At 47.3% G+C, this 25987-nt stretch overlaps 1 protein-coding gene across 1 annotated transcript in view; it reads left to right on the top strand.

Moving 5' to 3' along the window:
- Positions 1 to 16959: 16959 nt before the first annotated feature.
- Positions 16960 to 25987, top strand: part of LOC110587774 — a 134370-nt gene continuing 125342 nt past the window's right edge. Inside the window, exons 1-3 of the mRNA XM_044915264.1 lie at positions 16960 to 17026; positions 20681 to 20734; positions 21897 to 22057. Coding sequence (XP_044771199.1) covers positions 16960 to 17026; positions 20681 to 20734; positions 21897 to 22057 — 282 coding nt within the window. The remainder of the gene's footprint in view (positions 17027 to 20680; positions 20735 to 21896; positions 22058 to 25987) is intronic.

The raw sequence follows: 25987 nt of genomic DNA, 5'->3' as shown, positions 1-25987 counted from the left end.
ACAGTCGGCTTCCCAGTTGCTACTGTGAGCACTTCTGTTGGGCACTGAGCTATTCATAAATGTGGCTTCATACACTCACACAGCTTGGCCTCGCTTTTCTCCCCAGCAACAGCCTCTCATGTTCAGGATGTTAAAATCCTTCTCTGATATTCTGGGCTCAAAGATCTCTATTAGGAGTAAATGGAGATGTTGGAATTTTACTTCCAAAATTCTGATTTCCATTTTGGATCCTATTAAAGTTATCTCCTGCATTTATGACTCAAATGTTTACAATGAGCTGTCTGTTTTTCATAGGTGCATGGGAGAATTGTAAGTAGATCCAGCAAGGCGATGAAAGAGAGAAACCAGGACGGGTTTTTTTTGTTTGTTTTTTGTTTTTTGTTTTTTTTCCCCAGTCTTAAGAATTTGAAAGAAACAAGATTCTAAGGCTCAGATTAAAACACACACACAACAAACACACACACACACACACACAAAACCCCAGTTCACAGCCAAGGATACCAGCTAGCACATTTAACCGTTTTGTGACTAATCTCAGTATTAGGAAAATGTTCACGCATTTAAGTATGTTTATTTCCCTTTCAAAGAAGCTATTTGAGATCAGTTTTAGGTTCACAGCAGATCTGAGTAGGAAGTACAGAGATTTCCCAGGCATCCCCTGTTCCCCACATATGCACAGTCTCCCCCCACTAGAGGGAACATTTGTTACAACTGATGAACTTGCACGGACCCATTAACACCCAAAGTCCATAGTTTCCATCAGGGTTCATTCACTCCTGGTGGCGTACCTTCTATGGGTTTGGACAAAGGTGTGATGACATGTTAGTCTACCATTAAAGTATCCTCCAGACTAGTTTCACTGCTCTGCGCTCTGTCTGTCCATCCCTCCCTCCCCCTTAGCCCCTGGCAACCACTAATCCTTTTACTGTCTCCACAGTTTGGCTTTTTCCAGAGTTCCAGAGTTGGAATCATCCAGGATGCAGCCTCTTCAGATTGGCACCCTTCCCTTGGCATTACACACGTAAGGTTCCTTCCTGTCTCCTCATGGCTCGAGAGCTCATCTGTTTTGGGAGCTGAATAGTGTTCCGTGGTGCGGACGTGCCACATGTTCAAGTGCGTCTAAAGCTCTCGTGCTGCCGCATCTCCCAAGCGCTCGTGCACCATTTCCCAATTAGGCAGCATCAGCCTCGCAGTGTGTGCAGCGTGACAGGGCAACGCAGAGCACAGTGTTGTTTGTGAACCTGCGTGTGTATAGTCGTGCATGTGTGTAGGGATCACAGTGCAAAGTGAGTGCTAGGGGCGACCTCTGGGAGCCTCCGATCTGCCACCTCTGGTCTTCGTGTTATCCCTGATTGACTCCTGCCTGGTCGTACAGCTGGGGTACCAAACACCGCCCTGCCTGGGAAGACTGAGCAGTGGGCCCCGCATGGCCCTGCCAACAGGTCTGGGGGCTTCTGTTTTTTAAGCTAAAATTCACCTGCCACGAAAGTGTCGCATGCCGTGTCGTTTGGAATGTTCGAGGTGCTGTGCAACCCTCACCCCTGCCAAATTCTGCACATTTTCATCGCCCCCCCCCCCGCATAAAATTGCACCCCCGTGAAGCAGTCATGCCCCTTCGCCTCCTCCCCGGGCACCTGGCGGCCTCCCCTGTGCCTTCTGTTTCTCTGGATTTACCTAGTTTGCGTTTTTCATGTAAATGCGGTCCTCTGATCTGTGGCCTTTCGTGTCCGGCTACTCTCATGCAACCTGTTTTTGTTTTTGAGGTTCATCCATGTTGTAGCAGGTCTCAGTGCTTCCTCCCTTCTAGTGCTGGAAAGTATCCCTCGGTGTGGACACACCACTCCACAGTTTGTTTGGGCTGTTATGAACAGCGGAAGCTGCCGTTCACGTTGGCTTGCGGGTTTTCACGTGGACGTCTGTTTTCGGTTTTCCTGAGTATCTACCTGTGAGTGGAATTGCTGAGCCATACGACAATTCAGTTTAACTTTTGAAGAACCTCCCCGCTGCTTCTTTTTATTTTATTTTTTTAAAGATTTTATTTATTTATTTGACAAAGAGAGACACATCGAGAGAAGGAACACAAGCAGGGGGAGTGGGAGAGGGAGAAGCAGGCTCCCCGCGGAGCAGGGAGCCCGACGCGGGGCTCGATCCCAGGACCCCGGGATCATAGCCTGAGCCGAAGGCAGACGCTTAACGACTGAGCCACCCAAGCGCCCCTCCCTGCTGCTTCTTAAACACGTGTTTCCTATTGCAAAGCCACCTCTAGCAAGTGATCCCCTTTGCGAACTGAGCTGGCATGGAGAACTTGGTCATCTCCCGCAACAAGAGCCATTTGGAGCAGCCTGGTGGCCACAGAGCTGGGTTTGGAGCAACCTGCCCCCCAGGCTGGCCCGCCTCGATTCCTGGGCTGATCTGAACCCTCTTCAATCCTTCTGGGGCTCTTACTGAGCCTGAAAAGTGAGGAGGGGTGGGTGCCGCATCTCAGCCCTCTGTGTGGACCCTCTTTTGGGAAGGTGCTACAGACTCCAAAATAGAGTCCTCAGGTGCAAACTTATTTACCTGTATGCCCGGCTTGGGGTGCAGCAGTGAAGGGGGACGCTGTCCCCTCCCTTGTGGCATTGACAATAGAAGGGGAGAGAGAGAGACAGCAAATAAACCTAACATTACAAACTGTTACAAGCCAGGAGGGAGAAGGGCGGGGAGACAGGGCTGGGCAGTGATGGCATGTGTGGGGAAGGGCGCCTCATCCTCTAGGGGAGCAAGTCATTCTGGTGTTTTCTCCTTGGTAGGAGGCGGCCTTTGGCAGAGGAGTCTGAAAATTTGTTTGCTGCTCTGTGCGACTTAATTTGCTGTTTCTCCCTCTCTGGGTGGAATCACCGGATTCCTCCCATTTTCTTTAGAAGAGCAGCCATCCTTGAAACCTAATCCTTTCCTCTAGCTCTTGTCTCCTGATTTCCTGTTGATAAGCAGGAAGTGCAGGGCTGGCTTCCAGTAAGTGGTAGATTCTGGTGGGGTGTGGCTCTGCCCACCTGCCTCTGGTTGGTGGAAGTGGGACATCTGCCCGCAGGGCTGCATGGTTCTCCTAGGTGTCTGCCCCTGACGGTGGGGACCCCCTCCTGAAGCCGGGTCACCCGAGCAGACTTTGCCGTCCCCGGTAAGGACACTGTGGGAACGTCCAGTGGGGATGTTTCTGTCGCTTTGTTCCCAGGGTGTCCCAGGCTGAGAGAGGAGGAGAGGGCATAGATGGTAAGAACACACACAGCATCTTAGGAGAGTTCTAGAAACTCTATTTTACATTTCTTGTTCATGTTTGAAATTAAAGTGGTAGAAAAAAAATCCTCATCATGAGGCTGGTGGGGAGGTTGTGCATTGGGGTCTCGCCTTTCTGCACATTCTCAAACCCGAAGCTGTTAGCACAGCAGTGACCTCCTGCATGTGTGTGTGTGTGTGTGTGTGTGTGATCATGGCATGTTTGTCAGTTGGCATCTGGACCATGGAATTACAGGATTCTTTCCCATATCACTGAGAGCCTTTCTTTGTGGTTGCACTGGTTAACTTTCCCCTGCTTTATTGCTTTTTAAAATTAATTAATTTTTTAACTTTTTAAAAGATTTTAAAAAGGGGCGCCTGGGTGGCTCAGTCGTTAAGCATCTGCCTTCGGCTCAGGTCATGATCCCAGGGTTCTGGGATCGAGCCCCGCATCGGGCTCCCTGCTCGGCGGGAAGCCTGCTTCTCCCTCTCCCTCTGCCTGCTTCTTCCCCTGCTTGTACACTCTCTCTCTGTCAAAAATAAATAAAATCTTGGGGTGCCTGGGTGGCTCAGTCGTTAAGCGTCTGCCTTCGGCTCAGGTCTTGATCCCAGCATCCTGGGATCGAGCCCCGCATCGGGCTCCCTGCTCCGCAGGAAGCCTGCTTCTCCCTCTCCCACTCCTCCTGCTTGTGTTCCTGCTCTCTCTCTCTCTCTGTCAAATAAATAAAATCTTTAAAAAATAAATAAATAAAAAATAAAAGATTTTATTTATTTGAGAGAGAGAGAGAGAGTGAGCGCAGGGGGAGGAGAAGAGGGAGAGGGACAAGCGGACTCCTCTCTGAGCGAGGAGCTCAACGACGCGGGGCTCGATCTCACGACCCTGAGATCATGACCTGGGCCAAAACCAAGAGTCGGACGCTTAACTGACTGAGCCACCCAGGCACCCCAAAATACACTTTTGAATATATTTTTATGGAGGGAGGAGCCCAGGGATGTCTGCATGGGGCTCCCGTGTGCCCCCAAGTTGCAGAGCCTGGTCTGGGGTTTGGTTTTCATTTCAAAGCTCTATCATTGATGTGACGGACTCGATTGTGCCTCTTTCCTTCAAGGAGTGCTTCTTGGACGTGTAGCATGGTCCAGGGACACAGCAGCAGACAGAGACGCAGGCTCCTTGCTCTTATTTATTTATTTGAGAGAGAGAGAGAGTGAGTGTGAGCGTGCTCATGAGCATGGGGAGGGGCAGAGTCAGAGGGAGAAGCAGACCCCCCACTGAGCAGGGATCCTGATGCAGGGACTTGATCCCAGGACCCTGGAATCATGACCTGAGCTGAAGGCAGATGCTTAACGACTGAGCCACCCAGGTGCCCTGCTCCTGGGATTTTAAACAAGAACGTTATCATTTTAGGATTGCCTTGCATGTTATAAGGTTATCTTGTGTACTAACGCTTCTTTGCATATTGTCTTCACCAATCCTGCCAAGAATGCTTCCAGATGGAAAGGAAAAACTTCATCCCCATTTTACAGATAGAGTAATGGAGGCACAGACCAAGTGATTTACCAGGGACCACTGAACAATCCATAACAGAGAGACTTCTGGTCCTGAAATTCACCTCATGCTTGCCAAACTACAGCTCCCTGGGCCTTTTGCCTGGAGATTCAGATTCAGAAGGCCCGGGAGGGGCTCAGGAGTATGTATTTTTTAAAAAACCATGGGTGGTTTCTGGGGCGCCTGGGTGGTTCAGTTGGTTAAGCATCCGACTCTTGATTTTGGCTCAGGTCATGATCTCAGGGTGGTGAGATAGAGCCCCGTGTCGGGCTCCTCACTCAGTGGGGAATCTGCTTGAAATTCTCTCTCTACCTCTGCCCCTCTCCCAGCTCGCTCGCTCACTCAAATAAATAAACAAATAAAATCTTTAAAAAAAAAAAAGCATGTGTGGTTCCTAACGACAACTGAGTTTGGGACATACTGCAATGTGGGATCAGATCAGGTGAGGAACTGAGGACAGACACTCTTGGAAGCCTGGTCCAGATCATCCCTTGTTGGGGGGCGGGGGGCTGTCCCGTGCACTGAAGGGGGCGGGGCAGCATCCGTGGCCTCCACTCATCAGATGCCCACAGCACATGCCCCAGTTGTGAAAACCAAAAATGCCTCTAGACATTGCTAAATGTCCCTCAGGGGACAAAACCACCCGTTGACCCCGGTGCTAAGTACCTGGATCAAAGCACCATCTCCTCTGTTTGGGAGTTGGTGTGTTTCTCATTGACCCAAGCATGTCGTTTTAAAATATGCGCATTTCCGTAAAAAGGCACTGATAAATGCTACGACGTGGATGAAGCTTGAAAACACGATGGCCAGTGAAAGAGTGAGGCACAAAGACCACGGTGGTAGGACTCCGTCTGCACGAGCTCTCCAGAGTAGATAAATGCACAGAGACAAAGCAGCTTGCTGGCTGCCCACGTCTGGAGAGAGGGGGCTGTGGCTGCCTTATGGGTACGGGGTCTCCTCTGGGATGGATGAAAAGGTCTTGAACTAGACAGAAGCGGTGGTCGTGCAACACTGTGAATGTATTAAATGCCACTGAATTGTTCGCTTGAAAATGCTTCGTTGTAGGCCAGGGGAGTTTTACCCTCATGCAAAATGCGCCCACATGTGTGATTTACTGTGACAGCTGGTAAAATGGGGCCAGAGTGAATTGTGCGTACAGGGTAAATCAGAAGGGATATCTCAGGGCACCTGGGTGGCTCAGTCGGTTAAGTGTGTTTGGCTCTTGATTTCAGCTCAGGTCGTGATCTTAGGGTCGTGGGATCGAGCCCCGTGGTGGGTTCTGCACTCAGCAGGGGGTGTGTTTGTCCCTCTCCCTCTGCTCTTCCCCCTGCTCACTCTCTTTCTCTCATAAATAAATAAAATCTTAAAAAAAAAGGGCTATCTAAATGAGGTTGTAACCATTAACGAGAATAGTAAGAGTATAACATGTAATTAAATAATATTGGTAAAGCAAAGGGTAGAATTTGAGGGCAGGTCCTCCGTACTACCGTCTTTGGAACCAGGACAGTGCAGGGGAAGGGGGCAGTCCAGGCTTGCTGACCTTCAGAAGGAAAAAGAACTGAAAGCAGCAGTTCCATCAAGAACTGTGCCTGAGTCACCTACAGCCTGCATTGTAGTTGGGGCAAGTCATTTAAACTTCCCTGGGCCAAGTTCCTCTCCTCTCGAAAAAGAGGCAGGCTGATCCTCCTGGCTCTAAAAGTCTGTGCTGGGGAATAGGCGGGTCCAGGGGAAGGCTATGGAACATTCCAGAAAGTGCAGGTACATGCCAGGGCATGCTGGAATATGGCAGGGGCCGGCTCTCTTGGCCTATCAGGGTCAAGCTAGGGAACTTCTCAAGACACATGCTCAGCACCAAGCAGTCAGTCTCAATTAGGACCAGGCAGCGTTCAGCTTAGATGAGCAGGATCAGAAGAGCCAAGCAGGTGAGACTCAGCCACAAGAACTGACCACCTGGGTCTCCTTTCCACCACCTGCTGCCAGGTGTGAGTGGCCGCCTTCCTCCCCCGCCTGCAAAGCCATCATGAGAGCGTCTCTCTGGCATTCACGGACCTCAGGCGAGGTGTTTCTTCCTCGGGTCGTGATTAACGGAGCCCATTCCCTGGAAGCAGGAATGAATACACGCTTGGATGTGGGTTCTAGTCCTCACAGGAGCTCATTGATTACCTTGCAGGCCCCAGCAACCGGTGGTGAGGTGGCTGGTGAGTGTCTGAGTGGGGAAAAGTGGGGGAGAAGGGGCTGGGAGAGGCAGGCTTCTGAACCCAGAAGTGTTCAGACTCCCCTGTGGAATCTCCTCTGTAGACAGCCGCGGACAAAGGGTTTCAGGGTCAGAGCTTTATTGCGGGGAGGGGGCAATAGCTTTATTTTATGGAGATAGAATCCACCCATTTTAAGCGTACGATCTATGGGGTTTTGGGGGGGTATATTCATTCATAGAATTTTGCAACTATCACCATAATCAATTTTACAACATTTTCATCACCCCAAAAACAGACCCCGTACCTTACAGTTGCCAACCCCCAATCTCTCCCCAAACCCCCACCAGCCCTAAGCCCCTACTAATCTACTTCATCTCTATGGGTTTGCTCCTTCTGGGTATTTCATACAGTGTGTGGTTTTCTGTGTCTGGCTTTTTTTTTTTTTTCACTTAGCATAATGTCTCCGAGTTTCATCCATGTTGTAGCAGGTGTCAGGAAGGCTTCTGCTGTGCGGATCGACCACATTTTGTTTCTCCATCAATGGCAACCTTTTGCTACAAAATTCATGGTTGTGAAATGGCTACTTGCTGTATCCGCTGTTCAAAAAAGAATCAGCTGTGTGCTATTTGTTAGTAAAATGATGGCTTGTTAGACAGTTTTACTCTGTGTTCTTTGAAGATTTTTCTTTTTTTTTTATTATTATTATCGTGGCAAACCAAGGTAGGAACTTTCGAGGATGAACGGGGTTGCTGCTGATGGTTGTACGAGGCGGCAGGTGTGAGTGGGGGCGGTCCTGGGCAAACTGGCGGTATGGATGCCCCGCTCCTGGACCAGGTGCGGGCAGGGAACTATCTTGCTCCAGCAGACCCTCAATAAGGATGCTGAGGAGGCCAGCCCCTGCTGAAGACCCTGTGTGTGATTTCTCAGGCTGACTGCAGGGCTCACTGCTTCCCACTCTTTCCCCATCTCCCTCCAACTCAGGGTCCATAAAACAACCACAGCCTTTTGTTTGGGAATCTCCCAATGGCGAGAAGACTCCCCACGTCCGGGCTGATCCACCTGAACCTCAGTGGGCGCCCCATTCCCCCGGGGCGGGGGTGGGGGGAGAGGAACAGGAGGGCGTCCCACTTACCCCATCACATTGAGTGATTGAAGGGTTAAGGGGTCATTTTAGGCTGGTTGCTTTAACCCGATGCTCCACACCTGAGAGCCGCGGGAATGGGTCCTTGGTCTTCGATTTGTGAAACGGAGCCTGTATTGGGAGGCCTGCAGCTGGTGTGTGAAATGAACAGTAGGCAGGACAAGCCGACCCGCTGAAAGAGGAGGGGCCAGCCACCCACGCGGGGTCCATGGGCAGGTGGTTCTCTACGCATCAGAGACCCCACCTCGGGGAAGTGAAACCTACAGGGTCATTTTCATTGAAGATGTAGTTTCAATACACCCGCACAAAGGAAGTAGGGTCGCAAGATTTATTATGGAAAGAAATGGGGTGGGGCCCCAGTGAGTCGGGGGACGGGCAGTCCTCTGCTCCAGGTTATGAGGGAGCAGGGGATGGAGAGCAGCGTAGTCTGCACCTGTGACTTACAAGGCGGTAGGGTGGAGGACCCTGACTTTTCAAGTGCTCAACTCTAAGTGGTTATCGTAAAAGGTGCACCCCCCCCCCCCCCCCCGGGGAACGCAGGGTGGGAACTTGGGGCGGGAATCCTAAGCTGGGGTTCTCATCTTAAATGTGCAGATACTGCGTGTGAGCTGGGTTGTCCTTGGTCTCATGCCTGCATAGCAACTCAGAAGAGCTGATTTCTCATCACAACTGACCCCGCAATGAGGGATACAGAGGGAAGGATGGTCTTTGCCCTTGACATTATTACACTGTTGTTTAGAGTTTTGCATCCCTGGTGCTTACCTGCCTTCCCTCTTTCCTGTAAAACATCCAAATGCCTTTTGTGTTTCTTTTCCCTCATTCTTCACTAGCTGCCAGTATTACATGCAGACTTCTTGGCCTTTCACTCATAAACAGTTAAAAGTTCTTAAATGTTCCCAATAATGTCTTTTAGAATATTTTTTAAAGTTTATCTTTTAATCTCTGCACCCAACATGGGGCTCAAACCCACGGCCCCAGGATCAAGAGTCGCATGCTCTTTCAACTGAGCCAGCCAGGCGCCCCCATAAACAGTTAAATTTTTTTAAAAAGATTTTATTTATTTATTTGACAGAGAGAGTGCAAGCAGGGCGAGCGGCAGGGAGAGGGAGAGGCAGGCTCCCTGCTGAGTAGAGAGCCCAATGTGGGGCTTGATTCCTCAGATCCTGGGATTATGACCTGAGCCAAAGGCAGATGCTTAACCGACTGAGCCACCCAGGCGCCCCAAACAGTTAATTTTTGAATAAGCATTCTATGCCTCATAGCAAAATTGAAATGGTGCAGTAAGAATGGACTCTTCCTCACACCTCTGGCTCCCCAACCCAGTCCCCCCCAGTCCCCTCCCCCAGACAAAACCACGGTTACCAGTTCCTGGCAGGTTCTTGCCCGCAGTGTTCTACACATTAACAAGCAAACACATTTATTTTTTCTCTTGCTTCGATCTTTTAACGCAGGATGATGGCTTAAAACCTGTAGCGCTCTGCATCTTGCTTTCTTGATGGTGGAAATATGGGGAGCACGGTGGTCACTGATGTCCACACAAAGTCCCCTGGAATCTTGATGTTACAGTACAAGGCTAGAGGGATTTTGCAGATAGGATAAGGTTGACAGACCTTCAAATAGAGAGACTATCCTGGATTATCTGGGTGTGCCCAATGTGTCGAGGTGAGTATGGCCCCCTAAATATGTTCACATTCTGATCCCCAGACCCTGTGAATGTTACTTATATGACAAAAGGGACTTTGCAGATGATGAATGTAAGGACCTTGAGTTGGGGGAGATTATCTTGGATAATCTCTTGGATAATCTTTAAGATGGGGACAGGAACCATAAGCCAATGAGTATAGGAAACCTCCAGAAGCTGGAAAAGGCAAGAAAATGGGTTCTCTCCACTCAGCTTCCAGAAGAAATCAGCTCTGCCAACACCTTGATTTTAGCCCAGTGAGATCCACCTTAGACTTCTTTTTTTTTTTTTTTTAAGATTTTTAAGTGATCTCTACACCCAACATGGGGCTCGAACTCAGAACCCTGAGATCAAGAGTTGCATGTTCTGCTGACTGAGTCAGCCAGGCACCCCTGAGTCTCTTTTAGCTGGATGAAAATCTATTGATGTGTTGTTTTCTGTGAACAGGGTGATCATATATATACCTGGTTCATTTATTGAATAATCTTTCTCTCCAACTGTTCGTGATGCTATTTTTATCACATGGTAACTCCTGTGTGTACTTTTTTTTTTTCCTGGTCCCTCTGTTCTCCACTTGAACACAATATGGAGCCAGAACACACTAGACCGATAATTTCCAATGCCTTTATTATGCCAATGAATAAAGAAATCCAGAGAGGTCATGTGACTTTTCTAAGCTCACACTAACTGTGCAAGTAAAGAGATGAGCTAGCGTTCCCCACCCCACCCCAGCTTTTCCAAACTCACTAGTCAACAGGGAGCAGGCTTTATTTCAAAGATAAAAGATACGGCAAAAAGTAGAAATCATATGATGCCAGCTCTGAGATTATAATGAAATTAAACTGGAGACTAATAATAGATAGCAGGGAAATCCCAAAATACTTGGAGATTAAACAATATACTTCTACATAACATATGGGGCAAAGAAGAAATCTCCAGAGAAACTAAAAAGTATTTCAAACTAAATGAAAATGACAGCACAACTTAACCAAAATTTGTGGGACTCAGCAAAAGCAGTGCTTACAGGGAAATTTATAGCATTGAATGCACACATTAGATAAGCAGAAAGATCTACAATCAGTTATCTAAGCTTCCACCTTAGGAAACTAGAAAAAGAAGAGCAAATCAAAGAGAGCAGAAGAAATCCTAAAAATTAGAGCAGAAACCAATGAAATTGAAAAAGTATATCAGAGTCCACAAAACCAAAAGCTGGTTCTTTGAAAAGATAAATAAAATTTACAAGCCTAGAGCCAGGTTAACTAAGAAAAAGAGAGAAAGGATACGAATTATTAATATCAGAAATGAAAGAGAATGCATCACCATAGATCCTGTGGACATTAAAAGAATAGTGAAGGAATATTAGTCACTCTAAACCCACAAATTTGATAACCTAGACGAAATGGGCCAATTCCTTGAAATGTACAATCTGCCAATACTCATATAAGAAGGAAGAGACGATTTGAATAGGCCTGTATCTATTAAGGGAATCAATAATTAACCAATCATTAATTAACCTTCAAATCAATAATTTATCTTCCAAAACAAAGCAGCCCAGATGGGTTTGCTGGTGAACTGAACTCTACCAAACATTTAAGGAAGAAATGGTACCAGTTCTCTATAATCTTTTTCAAAAGATAGAAGTAGAGGGAATACTTCCTAACTCTGTGAGGCCAGCACTAATCCATTACTGAAGTCAGACAAATACAGAAACAAAACAAAAAACCCAAACAAAAAACAAACCACAGACCAGTATCTTTCATGAACATAGATGCAAAAATCCTCAACAAAATATTAGCAAATTGAATCCAACAATGTATAAAAGGAATTATACACCACGACCAAGTGGGACTTATCCCAAGTATACAAGGTTGGCTCAACATTTGAAAATCAATTAATGTAATCCATCACATCACACAGACTAAAGAAGAAAAATCACATGATTATTTTCAGTAGATGCAGGAAAAGCATTTGACAAAATCCAATACCCATTCATAACAAAAACTCTCAGTCAACCAGAAATAGAAGGGAAATTCCTCAACTTGTTAAAGAATATCTATCAAAAAATCTGCAGTTAACATCACACTTAATAGTGAGAATCTAGAAGCTTTCCCACTGAGATCAGAAATAAGGGAGGGATGTTCCCTCTCACCACTCCTTTTCAACATTGTTCTGGAAGTTCTAGCTAATGCAATAGGACAAGAAAAGGTAATATAAGATATACAGATTGGAAAGGAAGAAATAAAATTGTTTTTCTTCCCAGATGATCTGACCATCTATGTATAAAATCTGAAAGAATCGACTAAAAGACTGTTAGAACTATTAAGCTATTATAGTAAAGTTTCAGGATACAAGGTTCATGTACAAAAGTCAATTGCCTTCCTATCTATTAGCAACAAGCAAGTGGAATTTGGAAATAAAAATACCATTTCTAGTGGTATCTCCCAAATGAAAACCTAGGTATAAACCTAACAAAATATGTGTAAGATATACACGAGGAAAACTATAAAACTCTGCTGAAAGAGGGCGTCTGGGTGGCTCAGTTGGTTAAGCGACTGCCTTCGGCTCAGGTCATGATCCTGGAGTCCCTGGATTGAGTCCCGCATCGGGCTCCCTGCTCGGCAGGGAGCCTGCTTCTCCCTCTCCCGCTCCCCCCTCTTGTGCTCTCTCTCTCTCTCACTCTCTCTCTCAAATAAATAAATAAAATCTTAAAAAAAAAAAAAACTCTGCTGAAAGAAATAGAACTAAATATATATGCAAAAGACCCTAACAGACACCTTATAAAGATCTATGGATGGCAAATAAGTGCATGAAAAGATACTCTATATTATATGTCATCTGGGAAATGCAAATTAAAATAATGAATTTTACTTTATGCCTATTTATACCTATTTGAATGGCTAAGATCTGAAACACTGACAACATCAAATGCTAGTGAGGATGTGGAGCAACAGGAACTCTCATACGTTGCCAGTGGGAATGTAAAATGCTGCAGTCACTTTCAAAGACAATTGGTGGTTTCTTAGAAAACTAAATATACTCTTACCATGTGACCTAGCAATCATGCTCTTCGCTGTTTGCACAGAGGAGTTAAGAACTTATGTTCACACAAGGGCGCCAGGCTGGCTCAGTCGGTAGAACATGTGACTCTTGATCTCGGGGTCGTGAGTTCAATCCCCACGTTGAGCATAGAGCCTACTTAAAAAAACAAACAAACTTATGTGCATACAAAGCTCTGAACACAGATGTTTATAGCAGCATTATCCATAATTGCCCAAACTTGGAAGCAACCAGGGTGTCCTTCAGTAGGTGGATGGATAAATAAACATGGTACATCCAGGCAATGAAATATTACTCCATTCTAAAGAGAAATGACCTATCCAGCCATGAAAAGATGGGAGGAAATTTAAATGCATATTCCTGAGTGAAAGAAGCCAACGTGAGAAGGCTACATGCTATGTGTATGTACGTGCTATGTATATGACATTCTGGAAAAGACAAAAGTATGGAGACAATAAAGAGGTCAGTGATTTCCAGGGACTGGGAGAGGGAGGAATGAATAGGTAACTTGCGGAGGATTTTTATGGCAGTGAAATACTTTGTATGCTACTATGGTGGGAGATATAGATCATTATACATGTGTCCAAACCCACAGAATGTACAGCCCCAAGAGTGAACCCTAAGGCAAAGTATGAACTTTGGATGGTAACAATGTGTCAATGTAGGTTCTTCAATTGCATCAAATGTCCCACTGTGCTGGGGTCATTTGATAACAGGGGAGGCTCTGCATGTGTGGGGACAGGGAGTATATGGGAAATATCTATGCCTTCCTCTCAATTTTGCTATGAACCTAAAACTGCTCTAAAAAATGAGGTCTTAAAAAATATGGCGGGTGTGGTTCATTAAGGACAAGATCTTTTGTGAAATGCTCTACCCAGGTAAGAAGAGCTCATTGCGCCCCCTACTGGTTAGTTCTCTAGAATGGGATATCTCTTGCCCTACCTATGCAAAATAATGCCATCTTTTGATGGATTAACATGGAGGCTTGTTAATTTTCATAAGTCTGACTTGGGTGCAATAGGCCTTAATTTATCCTCTGCCTTAATTCAGAACTGGGAGCTCAATCCCCAGTTATTGGCAAGCCCAGCCCTGCCATCTTTTTTCAAGGAGGAAGCTGGACTTAATTTTGGTGGGAGCATGAGGGGCTGGGAAGGCTTGTCTAGGAGGGTCTTTCTTCAAATCAAGTCCTTGAGTCCTGGTGCTCTGTCCAGCAGGTTCATCAGCTTTTTGTCCAGTAATGATAGAAACATGGAGAAGTGGGATCAGAGATGCAGGGAGCCTTACTCTGGCCAGCTCCGGTAGAATAGGGTGATGGCACATTCAGCTAGTCATCAGAATGGTCTGGAGGGAGTCATCCCCACCCACGCCCCCACCGTGGTTCTGATTTTCCAGGCCTAGAATGTGCTGTGTTGACTGGGAACCACCATCTGAAACATGGCAGGGTTTTCTCTCAAACTCCTGACCGTGAACAGGGGAGGATTCTAGGACTGTGGACAGAGACTAGAGTCTCCTGGAGAAGATGCAAGAAGTGATAACCATTGAGCTAAGCTGCAGAGTTGAGGGAGAGGAGACTCTGGAGCCAGGGGGAGTCCAGCTGTGTGACTTGGGACAAATGACTTAACCTCTCTGTGCCCCACTTCCTTGTCTGTACCCTAGGATATTAGTTGCACCTCACTGGTGGTTTTTGGTGGTGGGGTGAGGGGGAGGTTTGACTGAATGAGTTAATATTCAGTGAGGGCTTTGCCCCGTGGCTGATACAATTTTTTTAATTGAGATTTATTTGACACACAACAATGTATAAGTTGGAGGTACACAACGTCTTGACTTGATATTTATATTGCAACATGATTACGTAACATTGTAGCATTAGCTAACACCACTGTGGTGTCCCATAGCCATCATTTCTTCTAGTATGGGGGGCAACTCAGATCTAATCTCTTAGCAAGTTTAATGTTTATAATCCAGTTTTCTGGTCTGTGATCACTGTACTGTGTATTATCTCTCTTATCTACTGGTTGCAAGTATACAATTTTCTAATAGCATTATTATCTGTTGTTTTGTTTTGTTTTGTTTTTGAGGTTTCAAGGCAATCTCTCCTTCGTAAACTCCCAGTGATCCTCTGGCGTAAAAACCATTCCTTTCTCAGAAGTAAGGCTCTCCTCGGTATGCTTCACATCTACGTGTGCATCTCATTTCCCCACTGGGATTTTAGCTCCTATGGGCCTGCCCGTTCGATGTATTTTCTTCTTTTCTTTATAGCATTTGGCACCACCCAGAACATGTTGTGGGCCTCCAGGCAGCTGTAAGGGAACTTTTCAACCTTCAGCCCTACAGGTTGGGGGCCAGTGAACATGTTTGAGCCGGCAAAATTCCTGGTTTCAAAATAGGAGAAGAAAGTGGACCAAGTATAAGAGTATAATGGATGGTTTCCCGAAAACATCATGTGTCAACCAGTCAACTGTGTCTCAGTTTAACTCTAAGAAAGTAACATTGAATGTACACTTCACTGTCCATCAGGGGATGAATGAATAAACAATCTGTGGTTTATCCGTCCTGTGGAATAGTACACAGCCACAAAAAGGAGGGAAACGTGGACAGCCTGCTACATGGCACGTGAGCCTGGAAAACAGGACACTTGGTGAAGGAGACCAGTCACTAAAGGCCACATAGCAAATGATTCCATTCCTGTGAAATGTCCACAGTAGGCAAATCCATGGAGACTGAACGCAGATCAGTGGTAATCAGGGGCTGGGGTGGCAGGGAATGAGGAGGCTTCTGGTGATGGGGTTTCCTTTTATGGTGATGAAAACGTTCTAAAATTGTGTGTGGTGATGGTTGCACGACTCTGGTTGGGCCGAAAACCACTGGGTTGTGCACTTTCAATGGGAGAATTGTTGGATCTGTATTATATCGTAATAAAGTGGTTTATAAAAAGCAGATTTATTGTGGGAGGTAGGTGCCAATGAAGAGGTGCTGGGCCCGCAGGGCTGAAGGAGGTGGTGGCCCAGGAGGTTGGCTGCCTGGAGCCTAAAACCAAAGGTGCGGGTGGAGGTCAGTTTGAGCTGAGGAAGAGGAGGTGGGGTCTGGGAAAGGCCACAGAGCACAGCTGAGCAGACCTCCCCCTCTTTTTTTTTTTTTTTTTAAAGATTTTATTTATTTATTCATGAGAGACAGAGCGAGAGAGAGAGGCAGAGGGAGAAGCAGGTTCCCAAGGAGCAGGGAGCCCGATGCAGGACTCGATCACAGGACCCTGAGATCATGACCTGAGCCGAATGCAGATGGCTTAACCATCTGAGCCACCCAGGCACCCTTTTAAGATTTTATTTATCTAGCAGAGAGAGAGCAGAAGCAGGGGGAGCAGCAGAGGGAGAGGGAGAAGCAGGCTTCCTGCTGAGCAAGGAGCCCGATGCGGGGCTCCATCCCAGGACCCTGGGATCATGACCTGACCCGAAGGCAGACGCTTAACGACTGAGCCACCCAGGCGCCCCTCCCCCCTCTTCTTAACTGCTGGTCCTAATGTGTCAAGGAGGGAGGCCTTGGGCCTGAGCTCTGAGAGACCCTGCAGCTGTCCTGTTTGGTGACAAGCCATGGCTAAGGCCTGGCTTTGCCTACCCAGAGCAGTGGGACAGACAAGCCCGACCTAACGGTGATGATGGTTTCACGACATTGTGAATGCACTCAGTGCCACCAAAGTACCATTTAAAAATGGATAAAATGGTAAATTTGATTAGACCCCGTTAAAAGAAAAAGAAATCAAACCATGGCCATGTTTGCCTTCTGCCCCGAGAGCTCCATTTACAAGGCTTGAAGAGGCAAACCTTTCTTTCCTCTATACTGAAAAGGGATGTTCCCCCTCATTGGTCAGAAGCCCCCCCACTCCTCCTCCTGGGTAGAGTGCTAAGAACTTTATCAGACGCTTCTGATTGGCTGGATCTTTGCTCTGGAAGCCCCCTCCTCCCCCTCCCCATCAGCCCTGGGATGGGAGAGTTGATCCAGGCTGAGCCTGCCTCTTTGGGAAAGAAAATTCCTTTCAGGGTGCTCTGTGCCATCAGAGAGGCTGATGGTGTGGGGCTCCCTTGGGCTGGTGGCGATGCTGGTGCCCATGGGGCTCCTCGGTCTGCTCCTGCTCTGGGCCCTGGTGGCAGTGACTTCGGGGAGTAAGTAAAGCTGGCGTGGTGCTGGTTCTCTCTGGGGCGGAGCTGGGCCAGCAGCTCATCCACCTGGGACAGTATTTTAGCAGCTAGATGCCTGTTCACCTGTTCCTCTGCCTCCCTTGGTTTGGCCTTTCATGGGGAAAAGGAGAGCGAGCTTACGGGTGGATCCCTCATTTCTTGCTCCTGTCTTCCACCAACATCCTCTGAAACCTGAGACCAGATCTGTAACCCCGAGTGATGAAATGCTGACCTTGGACTCTTGAGCCCGTGTGCGGGGATGCTTAGCTGTCTGCTGGGGTATATGAGGTGGTGAGCTTGAAGATACTAAGTAGCTCTCTGATGCAGGGTAACTGGGTGAAATGAGCTTTTATGTGTTGTCTGTTTACTGCAGAAGGGTCTAGGGCAGCTCTATCCAATAAAACAGAATGGGGGCCAATGTGTAATTTGAAAGTTTCTAGCAGCCATGTTTAAAAAATGTTAAAAAGGAACGGGTGACATTAATTTTAAGAATATATTTTACTGGACCCAGTATAGCCAAAATCTCATTAGAAAATGTAATCAATGTAAAAAGGTATTAATGAGATTTATTTTCCGTTCTCTGAGATCCAGTGTGTATTTTATACTGGGAGTGTATTTCAATTTTTTTAAGATTTTATTTTTAAGTCATCTCTACACCCAATGTGGGGCTCGAACTTACAACCCCGAGAGCGGGAGTCGCGCACGCTACCAAGTGAGCCAGCCGTGTGCCCCCATATTTCAGTTTGGATACTAAATTTTCATTGCAAATACTTAATGTGTGTTTCGATTTCCTAAGATTTAGAGTTGAAAAAGGAATTTTGTATACTAAGTTGTTCTAAACGTACTTAAGTTTTCCAGTGGCTGACTTTAGTATCGGTTTTTAATTTAAAATTAAATGAATAACAAAAAAATTATGTTAACAAATTACAAAATGAAAAGCTCCTCCATAACACCAGCCACATTTCAGATGCCCAATAGCCACACGTGGCTGGCATCTGTCTATTGCCCTGGATGGTGCAGGTCAGATTACAGCTGTTTTTCGTTTTTTGGGTTTTTTGGCTACATTTTTAGCACTTATTTGCCTGGTGCACAGTTAAGTACTCAGTAAATCTGTGCTGGATAAATGAATCAACAGGGACCAGAACTGACATCTGAGAAAGCTGAAATGAGTCCTGATTTCATTTCTAGGCTGTAGAGATAACCTCAATTTCAGTCCCTTTCAGATCTCTCCCTAGAAATGAATAGGATCCTATGGGAAGATTTCTTACCTCCCAAGACTCCATGTCCCCCCCCCCTTTGTTGATCTTTTGAGTATGATTATTGAATCATTTTGAAACTTATTTTTAATTTAAATATTTTTTTAAGTGCTTGAGAAGTGGAAGGGAATAAGACTCAGTTTGAGCACTAATGTTCTTTGCACGCATCTCGTTTCTGGAGCTCATGGTGGATGGGGGCTTGTGGGCTCGGCTGCTTTGCAGAGTAGCTGGTGGGTAAAGCAGGTTGTTGGATGAGCAAGCAAGCAGAATGCTGGATCTGTGCCCAATCTGGAGTTTAATTATTATGCATAAATTAATGATTATACATAAACAGGTTTAATTTGGTGCCCAGAGTACATATTGTCAAAGAGTTGGAGGAAAATTGGGAGGGAAAATGCATTGAGTTAAATGTCTTTGAAATGTAGTTTTATCCATCGATACTCTACTTGAATGCAAAGAGCATTTTGTTAGATGAGACACAACATTTGGGAGGTGGGAACATCCTACCATGTTCTTTTGTTGCAAAGGGTCTATACAAAATGGTGTAATATGCACTTTCCCCTGTTTGGGGGAAGTGCTTTGTCTTTCAAGGGATTAAACAGGCTGGCATGGGTAATGGTTAGCATTTGGGGCACAGTGGGGTGGTTTTTTTTTTTTTTAAGATTTTATTTATTTAGGGGCGCCTGGGTGGCTCAGTTGGTTAAGCAACTGCCTTCGGCTCAGGTCATGATCCTGGAGTCCCTGGATCGAGTCCCGCATCGGGCTCCCTGCTCGGCAGGGAGTCTGCTTCTCCCTCTGACCCTCCCCCCTCTCATGTACTCTCTCTCATTCTCACTCTCTCAAATAAATAAATAAATCTTTAAAAAAAAAAGATTTTATTTATTTACTTGACAGAGAGAGACACAGCAAGAGAGGGAACACAAGCAGGGGGAGTGAGAGAGGAAGAAACAGGTTTCCCACGGAGCAGGGAGCCTGATTCGGGGCTCGATCCCAGGAACCTGGGATCCTGACCTGAGCCAAAGGCAGGTCGACTTAACGACTTAACGACTGAGCCACCCAGGCCCCCCTGGTGGGGTGGTTTTGAGGATAGAAATGGTATTACTGAAAAGCTGTTGTATGAAAATGGCTGCAGATGGATGGCTACCTGGCTGAGGCTGTCCCAGGAGGGCCAATTATGGCCAGAAATATGCAGGCAAGTGGCTGAAAGGAAGGATAAATGAGAATGACAGAAGGTGGAAGTGGGAAGGCCTCAGGCTGGGATGGGCGGAGGGAGAGCTGCTGGGGAGGGGGGCTGGGAGGTTCCCTGCAGAGGGACCTCAGTGGCCCGAGGTAGGGGCTAAGGAGGTCTAAGGAGGTCAGGAGCCCAGGCTGTTCATGCTGTGGTTGTCTTCTGCAGCTGAGGAGTGGTGGGGGTGGGGATGAGGTGTCCTGAGACCCACCAGGGAGCAGCGCTAGGGTCCAGCATTCACTGCTGCAGCCCCTTGGTCTGGCTTTGTTGGTTCGTAGTGGTCAGGGAGGGCCCTACTGGGGCGAGACCTGAAGGAGCCGGGGGTGTGAAGAGCAGAAGGAAGAGTGTTCGGGCAGGAGGGAACAGCATGTGCAGAGGCCTTGAGCTGAAGAAGAGCCAGTGTGGCTGGAGGGTGAGGGCAGGATGAGATGTGGCCAGAGGGCAGAGTAAGGCCAGCTCTCGTGGTCGGGATGTCCTTATGAGTGCATGTGGCTCGGGAGTGGTGGGCAGGAGACTGAGGAGCTATTAAACCAGGAGTGATGGGATCAGGTTTAGGTTTTTAAGATGACTCTAGCTGTGGACGATGAATTGTGGACATGGGGGAATAGTTAGGAGGCTACTTCCATCATCTAGGCAAGAGAAGGTGTGGCTTTGTCTAGAGTGATGGCCAGGGAGATGGAGACACACAGAAGGAGGGAGGGAGGAGAGGAGGGAGGCAGGGATGAAGAGATGGAGAGAGAGATGGGGGGGAGGGGAGGGGAGGGAAAGATGGAGAGATGGAGGGAGGGAGGGGAGGAGGGAGGGATGGAGAGATGGAGGGAGGGAGGGAGACCTGCATTTGTCAATGGAATTGGCAGAGCGTGCTGATGTACTGGATTTGGGGTGGCAATAAGGGAAAGGAGTAGAAGTACAGATGACTCCCAGGTCACCAGCTTAAGCAATCAGGACAGTGGTGTGGGCAAGCAAGATGGGGAAGAGCAGGTTGGGTAAGGGCTGGGGAGGTCACTCCCAGCCCTATGGGAGACAGGAGAGCTGGCGTTCTCTCTTATCCCCTTGAACCCTTAACCGTCCCATTCACAAGTAGGTCAGTAGCCCATGGGTTGGGGCTCTCCTCCCTCTGGCCTTGCTCTCGTTCCATCTGATCTGTGATTTCAGAAATTCCAGATTCGCTGGTGAGACAGGCGGCCTCCTGCATGATGGCGTGCACAGGTGAGTAAGTCTCCCAGGAGACCTTATCACACCTCTGGTGACCAGGAGACAGGATGGGGTGGGGGTGGTTGTGGGAACAAGGCTGACCAGCTGCTGGGTGTGATTCAGGACAGCCTCGGAGGGCATGTCCCCGTTCCCAGGGGAGGCTGGTTGGGCGGAGCTAGGCCAGTTCTGGAAAAGCCATCTGGTCATCAGCAGTTAGAGAAGCAAACAACACACCCAAGGTAAAGCGCCCATGGGCTTTGGCCTCATACCTTGTGGTCCCCAGGTGGAATAAACATTTGTGCTAGGTGATTCTATTTGCATTTTGAGGTGGAGTAGATGAAAGAACCTCAGGGCAAATTCTTTGGAGGGAGAGAAGCATCCTGGGAGTGAAAGGCATGGCTTTGTTTGAGCACATGAACATGTTAATTCACTTGCAAGCCCCAGAGAAGGGTGGGGTGTCACAGTTTTGCAATCTGTCCCCTGGCCTAAATAGAGGGTTAGAAAAGTACAGAGCTGTCTACTCCCTAAATCAGCCCTTTCCGCCACCTCAGTGCCCCTGAGTCCCGTCAGCTTGACAGTTCTGCCCCCATAAGGGATCAGGGCAACACCTTCCTCGCACATGCTATAGTCCTCAAGGTGAGGAGTCAGACTTCCAAGGTTGGCATCCCAGCTGTGTGACCTTGGGTGAGTTAGTTAGCCTCTCTGGGCCTCCGTTTCTACCTCTATAAAATGGGGAAACTAAGAGCACCCACCTCAAAGTTGGGTAAGAGGCCTAAATGGGTTCACGTAAGTGTAGATCATTAGTTCTGAACCAGGATGATGGTACCTCTCAGGGATATTTTGCAGTGTCTAGAGATAGTTTTGGTTATGGCAACTGGGTGTCCCATCAAGTGGGTAGAGGCCAAAGATGACATATAAAGCTCTTAGAAGGGGGTCTTAGCATCTGAGAACACCAGTTGACGTTTACTAAGCACTAACTGTTAATATTGTAATTTTCTTCTTGACCCTTATAGGAGTGTGTAGCCCCCCAGCCTTCCCCTGCACCAGGAGCAGGCAGCTCATGGCCCAGATGGAGGGAGGGAGGTGGGAACAGGATGTCCAAATAGTCTCCGTGCAGTTGGGTCCCAGAGGGTGATGGGTTGTCAAGGTGACACTGTGCCCTCTGTCTGCTCTCCAGGGTCAGCTGATCCCCACCTCCCTGCGGGCAGCAGATACACCTATCACTTTTCTACCAACACCAGTACTGGCCTGCAGGGAGACCCAGTGGAAGGAAGTGGCCTTGGCCTCCAAGGCTTGGCCATCGTTGATGTGCTTGGCCCGTGCCAGATGGCCTTATGGGTGAGTGTCTTTGGGTAACAGAGAGGTCACAGTGATGCTGGGGAAGGCCCAGGGGAAGCCACAGACCCCCAGCTTTGCAATAGAGAGGAGATTTCTGAGAAATCTCAAAAATCAACAAGTCAGGACTCCAGGGGGTGACATGGGCACATGGCGCCATTTTGGTTGTAGGAGGTGCCCAGTGGGGGAATAGCGGTGTTTAAAAAAAAAGAGTAAGGGTATTCCTTGGAACAAGTAGAGCCATGGGCTGGGGACAAGCTGTGTCTTTGGTAGGAATGAGGGTCAAAGCTCGGGAACCTGCAGGTCCCAGGAGTGAACAAAGCCAAACCAAGTCAAGAGCCTTGTAGACAAATGAACACACTGGAGTGGATATCCAAGGCCTGGATGGGGCCCCCAGGCCTGCCCTGGGCAACTTTATACTGGACACTGGGCCTTGCTGTGCCTGGGTCCATGGCTCGGGTTAAAGGCAAATGGTAAGGCGGCGTGGGGTGGTATTTATTCTGGGTTCAGTTGAGGCAGAATTATGAGCTAGACTTGGTGGTCATAGATTTCCTTTTATCAAGATTTTCCCCAGAGTTCCCTTGTGTTCTTGCAAGTGGAAGTGCCTGCCTATTCTTTCCTGTCTCCTTCCTGATGATTCTCCTCTGTTTCCTGGACAGACCCTTCCACCCTGCATAAATGGCCTCTTGGTTTCACTGGAGTCTTCCCTCGTGCTTAAGAAGCATTTTTTTTTTCTTTCAAAAGATTGTATTTATTTATTTGACAGAGAGAGATACAGCGAAAGAGGGAACACAAGCAGGGGGAGTGGGAGAGGGAGAAGCAGGCTTCCCGCGGAGCAGGGAGCCCGATGTGGGGCTTGATCCCAGGACCCCGGGATCATGACCTGAGCCGAAGGCAGACGCCCAACGACTGAGCCACCCAGGCGCCCCATTAAGAAGCATTTTTGAACTGGCTGGAGTGCTTGCTGACAAGAGTTTCTCAAAAAAAAAAAATTTTTTTTTTAATGTTTCATGTAGATCACAGGATGGGGTCTTTTACGGGGTGGCTCTGAGCTGCCTCCGAATTCTTTATTTTTTTAAAAGATTTTATTTATGAGAGAGAGCAAAAAGAGAGCACACAAGTGGGGAGGGGAGAGGGACAGACTCCCCTCTGAGCAGGGAGTCCGATGTGGGGCTGGATCCCATGACCCTGAGATCATGAACTGAGCCGAAGGCAGACGCTTAACTGACTGAGCCACCGGGCACCCCTGCCTCTGAATTCTTAAACCATCCAAAATGTCTGTTTGGCTCAGACCTGCCTCTTCGGTGGAGTCTTTGTCTGCTCATGTCCATCAAAATACCAGCAGCATTTGTTTTTTTTTCTACAGGGCTAGTTTTTTTTTTTTTTTTTTTTTTAAGATTTTATTTATTTATCAGAGAGAGAGACAGGCAGAGGGAGAAGCAGGCACCCCGCCGAGCAAGGCGCCCGATGTGGGACTCGATCCCAGGACCCTGGGATCATGACCTGAGCCGAAGGCAGATGCCCAACCGACTGAGCCACCTAGGCGTCCCTCTACAGGGCTAGTTTTCACAAAGCAAATGGTGTGTTGCTGCTGACTCATTCAGTTGCTTTATTTTTAGCATTAAAAAAAAAAATTGATGGAACCCTGGCTGACTCAGTCGGTTGAGTGTCTGACTCTTGATTTTGGCTCAGGTCAGGATCTCAGGATCGTGGATGGAGCCTTTGTTGGGCTCCACACTGGACGTGGAGGCTGCTTAAGATTCTCTCTCTCTTTCTGCACCTCCCCCTTCTGCACTCTCTAAGAAATAATAAAAAAAAAAGATAATGTCCAATGTTGTCAAGAATAGAAAAAACTGGCTTACATCAAAGATTTTTGGCAAAAACGGAAAGTTTACAGCCACTCAAGAGGCAATCAGTTAAAGTGTGAAAATAAGTTTTCAGAAAAATGAATTTTCACAAACAGAACATGTGTGTGTACTCACCACCAGATCATGAGATGAAACTCACCCCCCCCCCAACCTCCCCCATTCTCCCTTCTGGTCACTTTTCCAAAGGCCCCCTGAGTTCTAATACCATGGATGAGTTTTGCCTGCCTTTGGACTTTTCCCTAATGGCATTAGGCAGGATATTCTTTCTCTTGTGTGTCTGGCTTCTCTTTATTCTTTTTTTAAAGATATTTATTTATTTGAGAGAGAGAGAGTGAGAGAGAATGAGCAGTAGGGAGGGGCAGAGGGAGAGGGACAAGCAGACTCTCCGCTGAGGAGCGAGCCCGACACAGGGCTCGATCCCAGGACCCTGAGATCATGACCTGAGCCAAAGGTAAACGCTTAACTGACTGAGCCACCCAGGCACCCATAATTTTTTTTTTTTAATTGTGGTAAAATATATATCACAAGGTTTACTATTTAATTAAATTAATTAATTTTTTTAAGCAGGCTCCATGCCCAGCATGGAGCCCAGTGCAGGGCTTGAACTGAGGACCCGGAGATCAAGACCTGAGCTGAGATCAAGAGTCAGACACTTAACTGACTGAGCCACCCAGGCGCCCCTACTATTTTATTAACTATTTTAAGTGTATAATTCAGTGGCAACAAATGCATTTACAATGTTACATAAATATGTACATATGTACAAATTACATACACAATTATGACTATTGTCTCCAGATGATTGTTCATCATCCCAAACAGAAGCGCTTTCCCCCTTACACAATAACACCCCTTCCCTCCTCCCCACCAGCCCCCTGGATCTCTATTCTACTTCCTGCCTCTAGGAATTTGCTAGTGAGGTACTCCAAGAAGTGGATTCACTTATCACAGTCAATATGTAAACTTTTTTTAAAAAATTTATTTGACAGAGAGAGACACAGCGAGAGAGGGAACACAAGCAGGGGGAGTGGGAGAGGGAGAAGCAGGCTCCCCACCGAGGAGGGAGCCCGATGTGGGGCTCGATCCCAGGACCCCGGGATCATGACCTGAGCCGAAGGCAGACGCCCAACGACTGAGCCACCCAGGCGCCCCTAAATATTTTTAAAAAAAATTTTTTTTTTTAAGATTTTATTTATTTATTTGACAGAGAGAGACACAGCGAGAGAGGGAACACAAGCAGGGGGAGTGGGAGAGGGAGAAGCAGGCTCCCTGCAGAGCAAGAAGCCTGATGCAGGACTCAATCCCAGGACCCTGGGATCATGACCTGAGCCGAAGGCAGTCACTTAACCGACTGAGCCACCCAGGCGCCCAGTATGTAAACTTCTGTGCCTGGGTTCTTTCACTTAGTATAATGTTCTCAAGGTTCATCCACATCATAGCATCTATCAGATCTTCATTTTTAAAAAAATATATTTGTTTAAAGATTTACTTATTTATTTTAGAGGGGGGAGGGGCAGAGGGAAAGTGGGGGAGAGAGAGAGAAGTAGACTCCCTGCTGATCGGGGAGTCCGTTGTGGGGCTCTTTTCCAAAGGCCCCCTGAGTTCTAATACCATGGATGAGTTTTGCCTGCCTTTGGACTTTTCCCTAATGGCATTAGGCAGGATATTCTTTCTCTTGTGTGTCTGGCTTCTCTTTATTCTTTTTTTAAAGATATTTATTTATTTGAGAGAGAGAGAGAGTGAGAGAGAATGAGCAGTAGGGATCATGAGATCATGACCTGAGCTGAAATCGAGTCAGATGCTTCACCAACTGAGTCACCCAGGTGCCCCCTTTTTAACCATTTTTAAGTAATTTTAAGTTAAGTATTTTTAAGTTCAGTGGGTTTTCAAAACTATCTTCCATGACTCTACGGAAAATTTGGAGCATATGGAATGCAGTTATAATGGGTGGCATTTCAAGCAAGTGGTCAGTCAATAAGTGGTATCATTTCCATGGCTGAGGGATCCACTGTCCCGGACAGCCTTTTGGTGCCAAGGGGGACTGGATTTCACCCCGACATTTCAA

Source organism: Neomonachus schauinslandi, chromosome 5 (genome assembly GCF_002201575.2).
Source record: "Neomonachus schauinslandi chromosome 5, ASM220157v2, whole genome shotgun sequence".
Taxonomy (NCBI): Eukaryota; Metazoa; Chordata; class Mammalia; order Carnivora; family Phocidae; genus Neomonachus; species Neomonachus schauinslandi.
The sequence above is the reverse complement of the archived record's forward strand: the minus strand, read 5'-3'. Positions and strand labels throughout refer to the sequence as shown.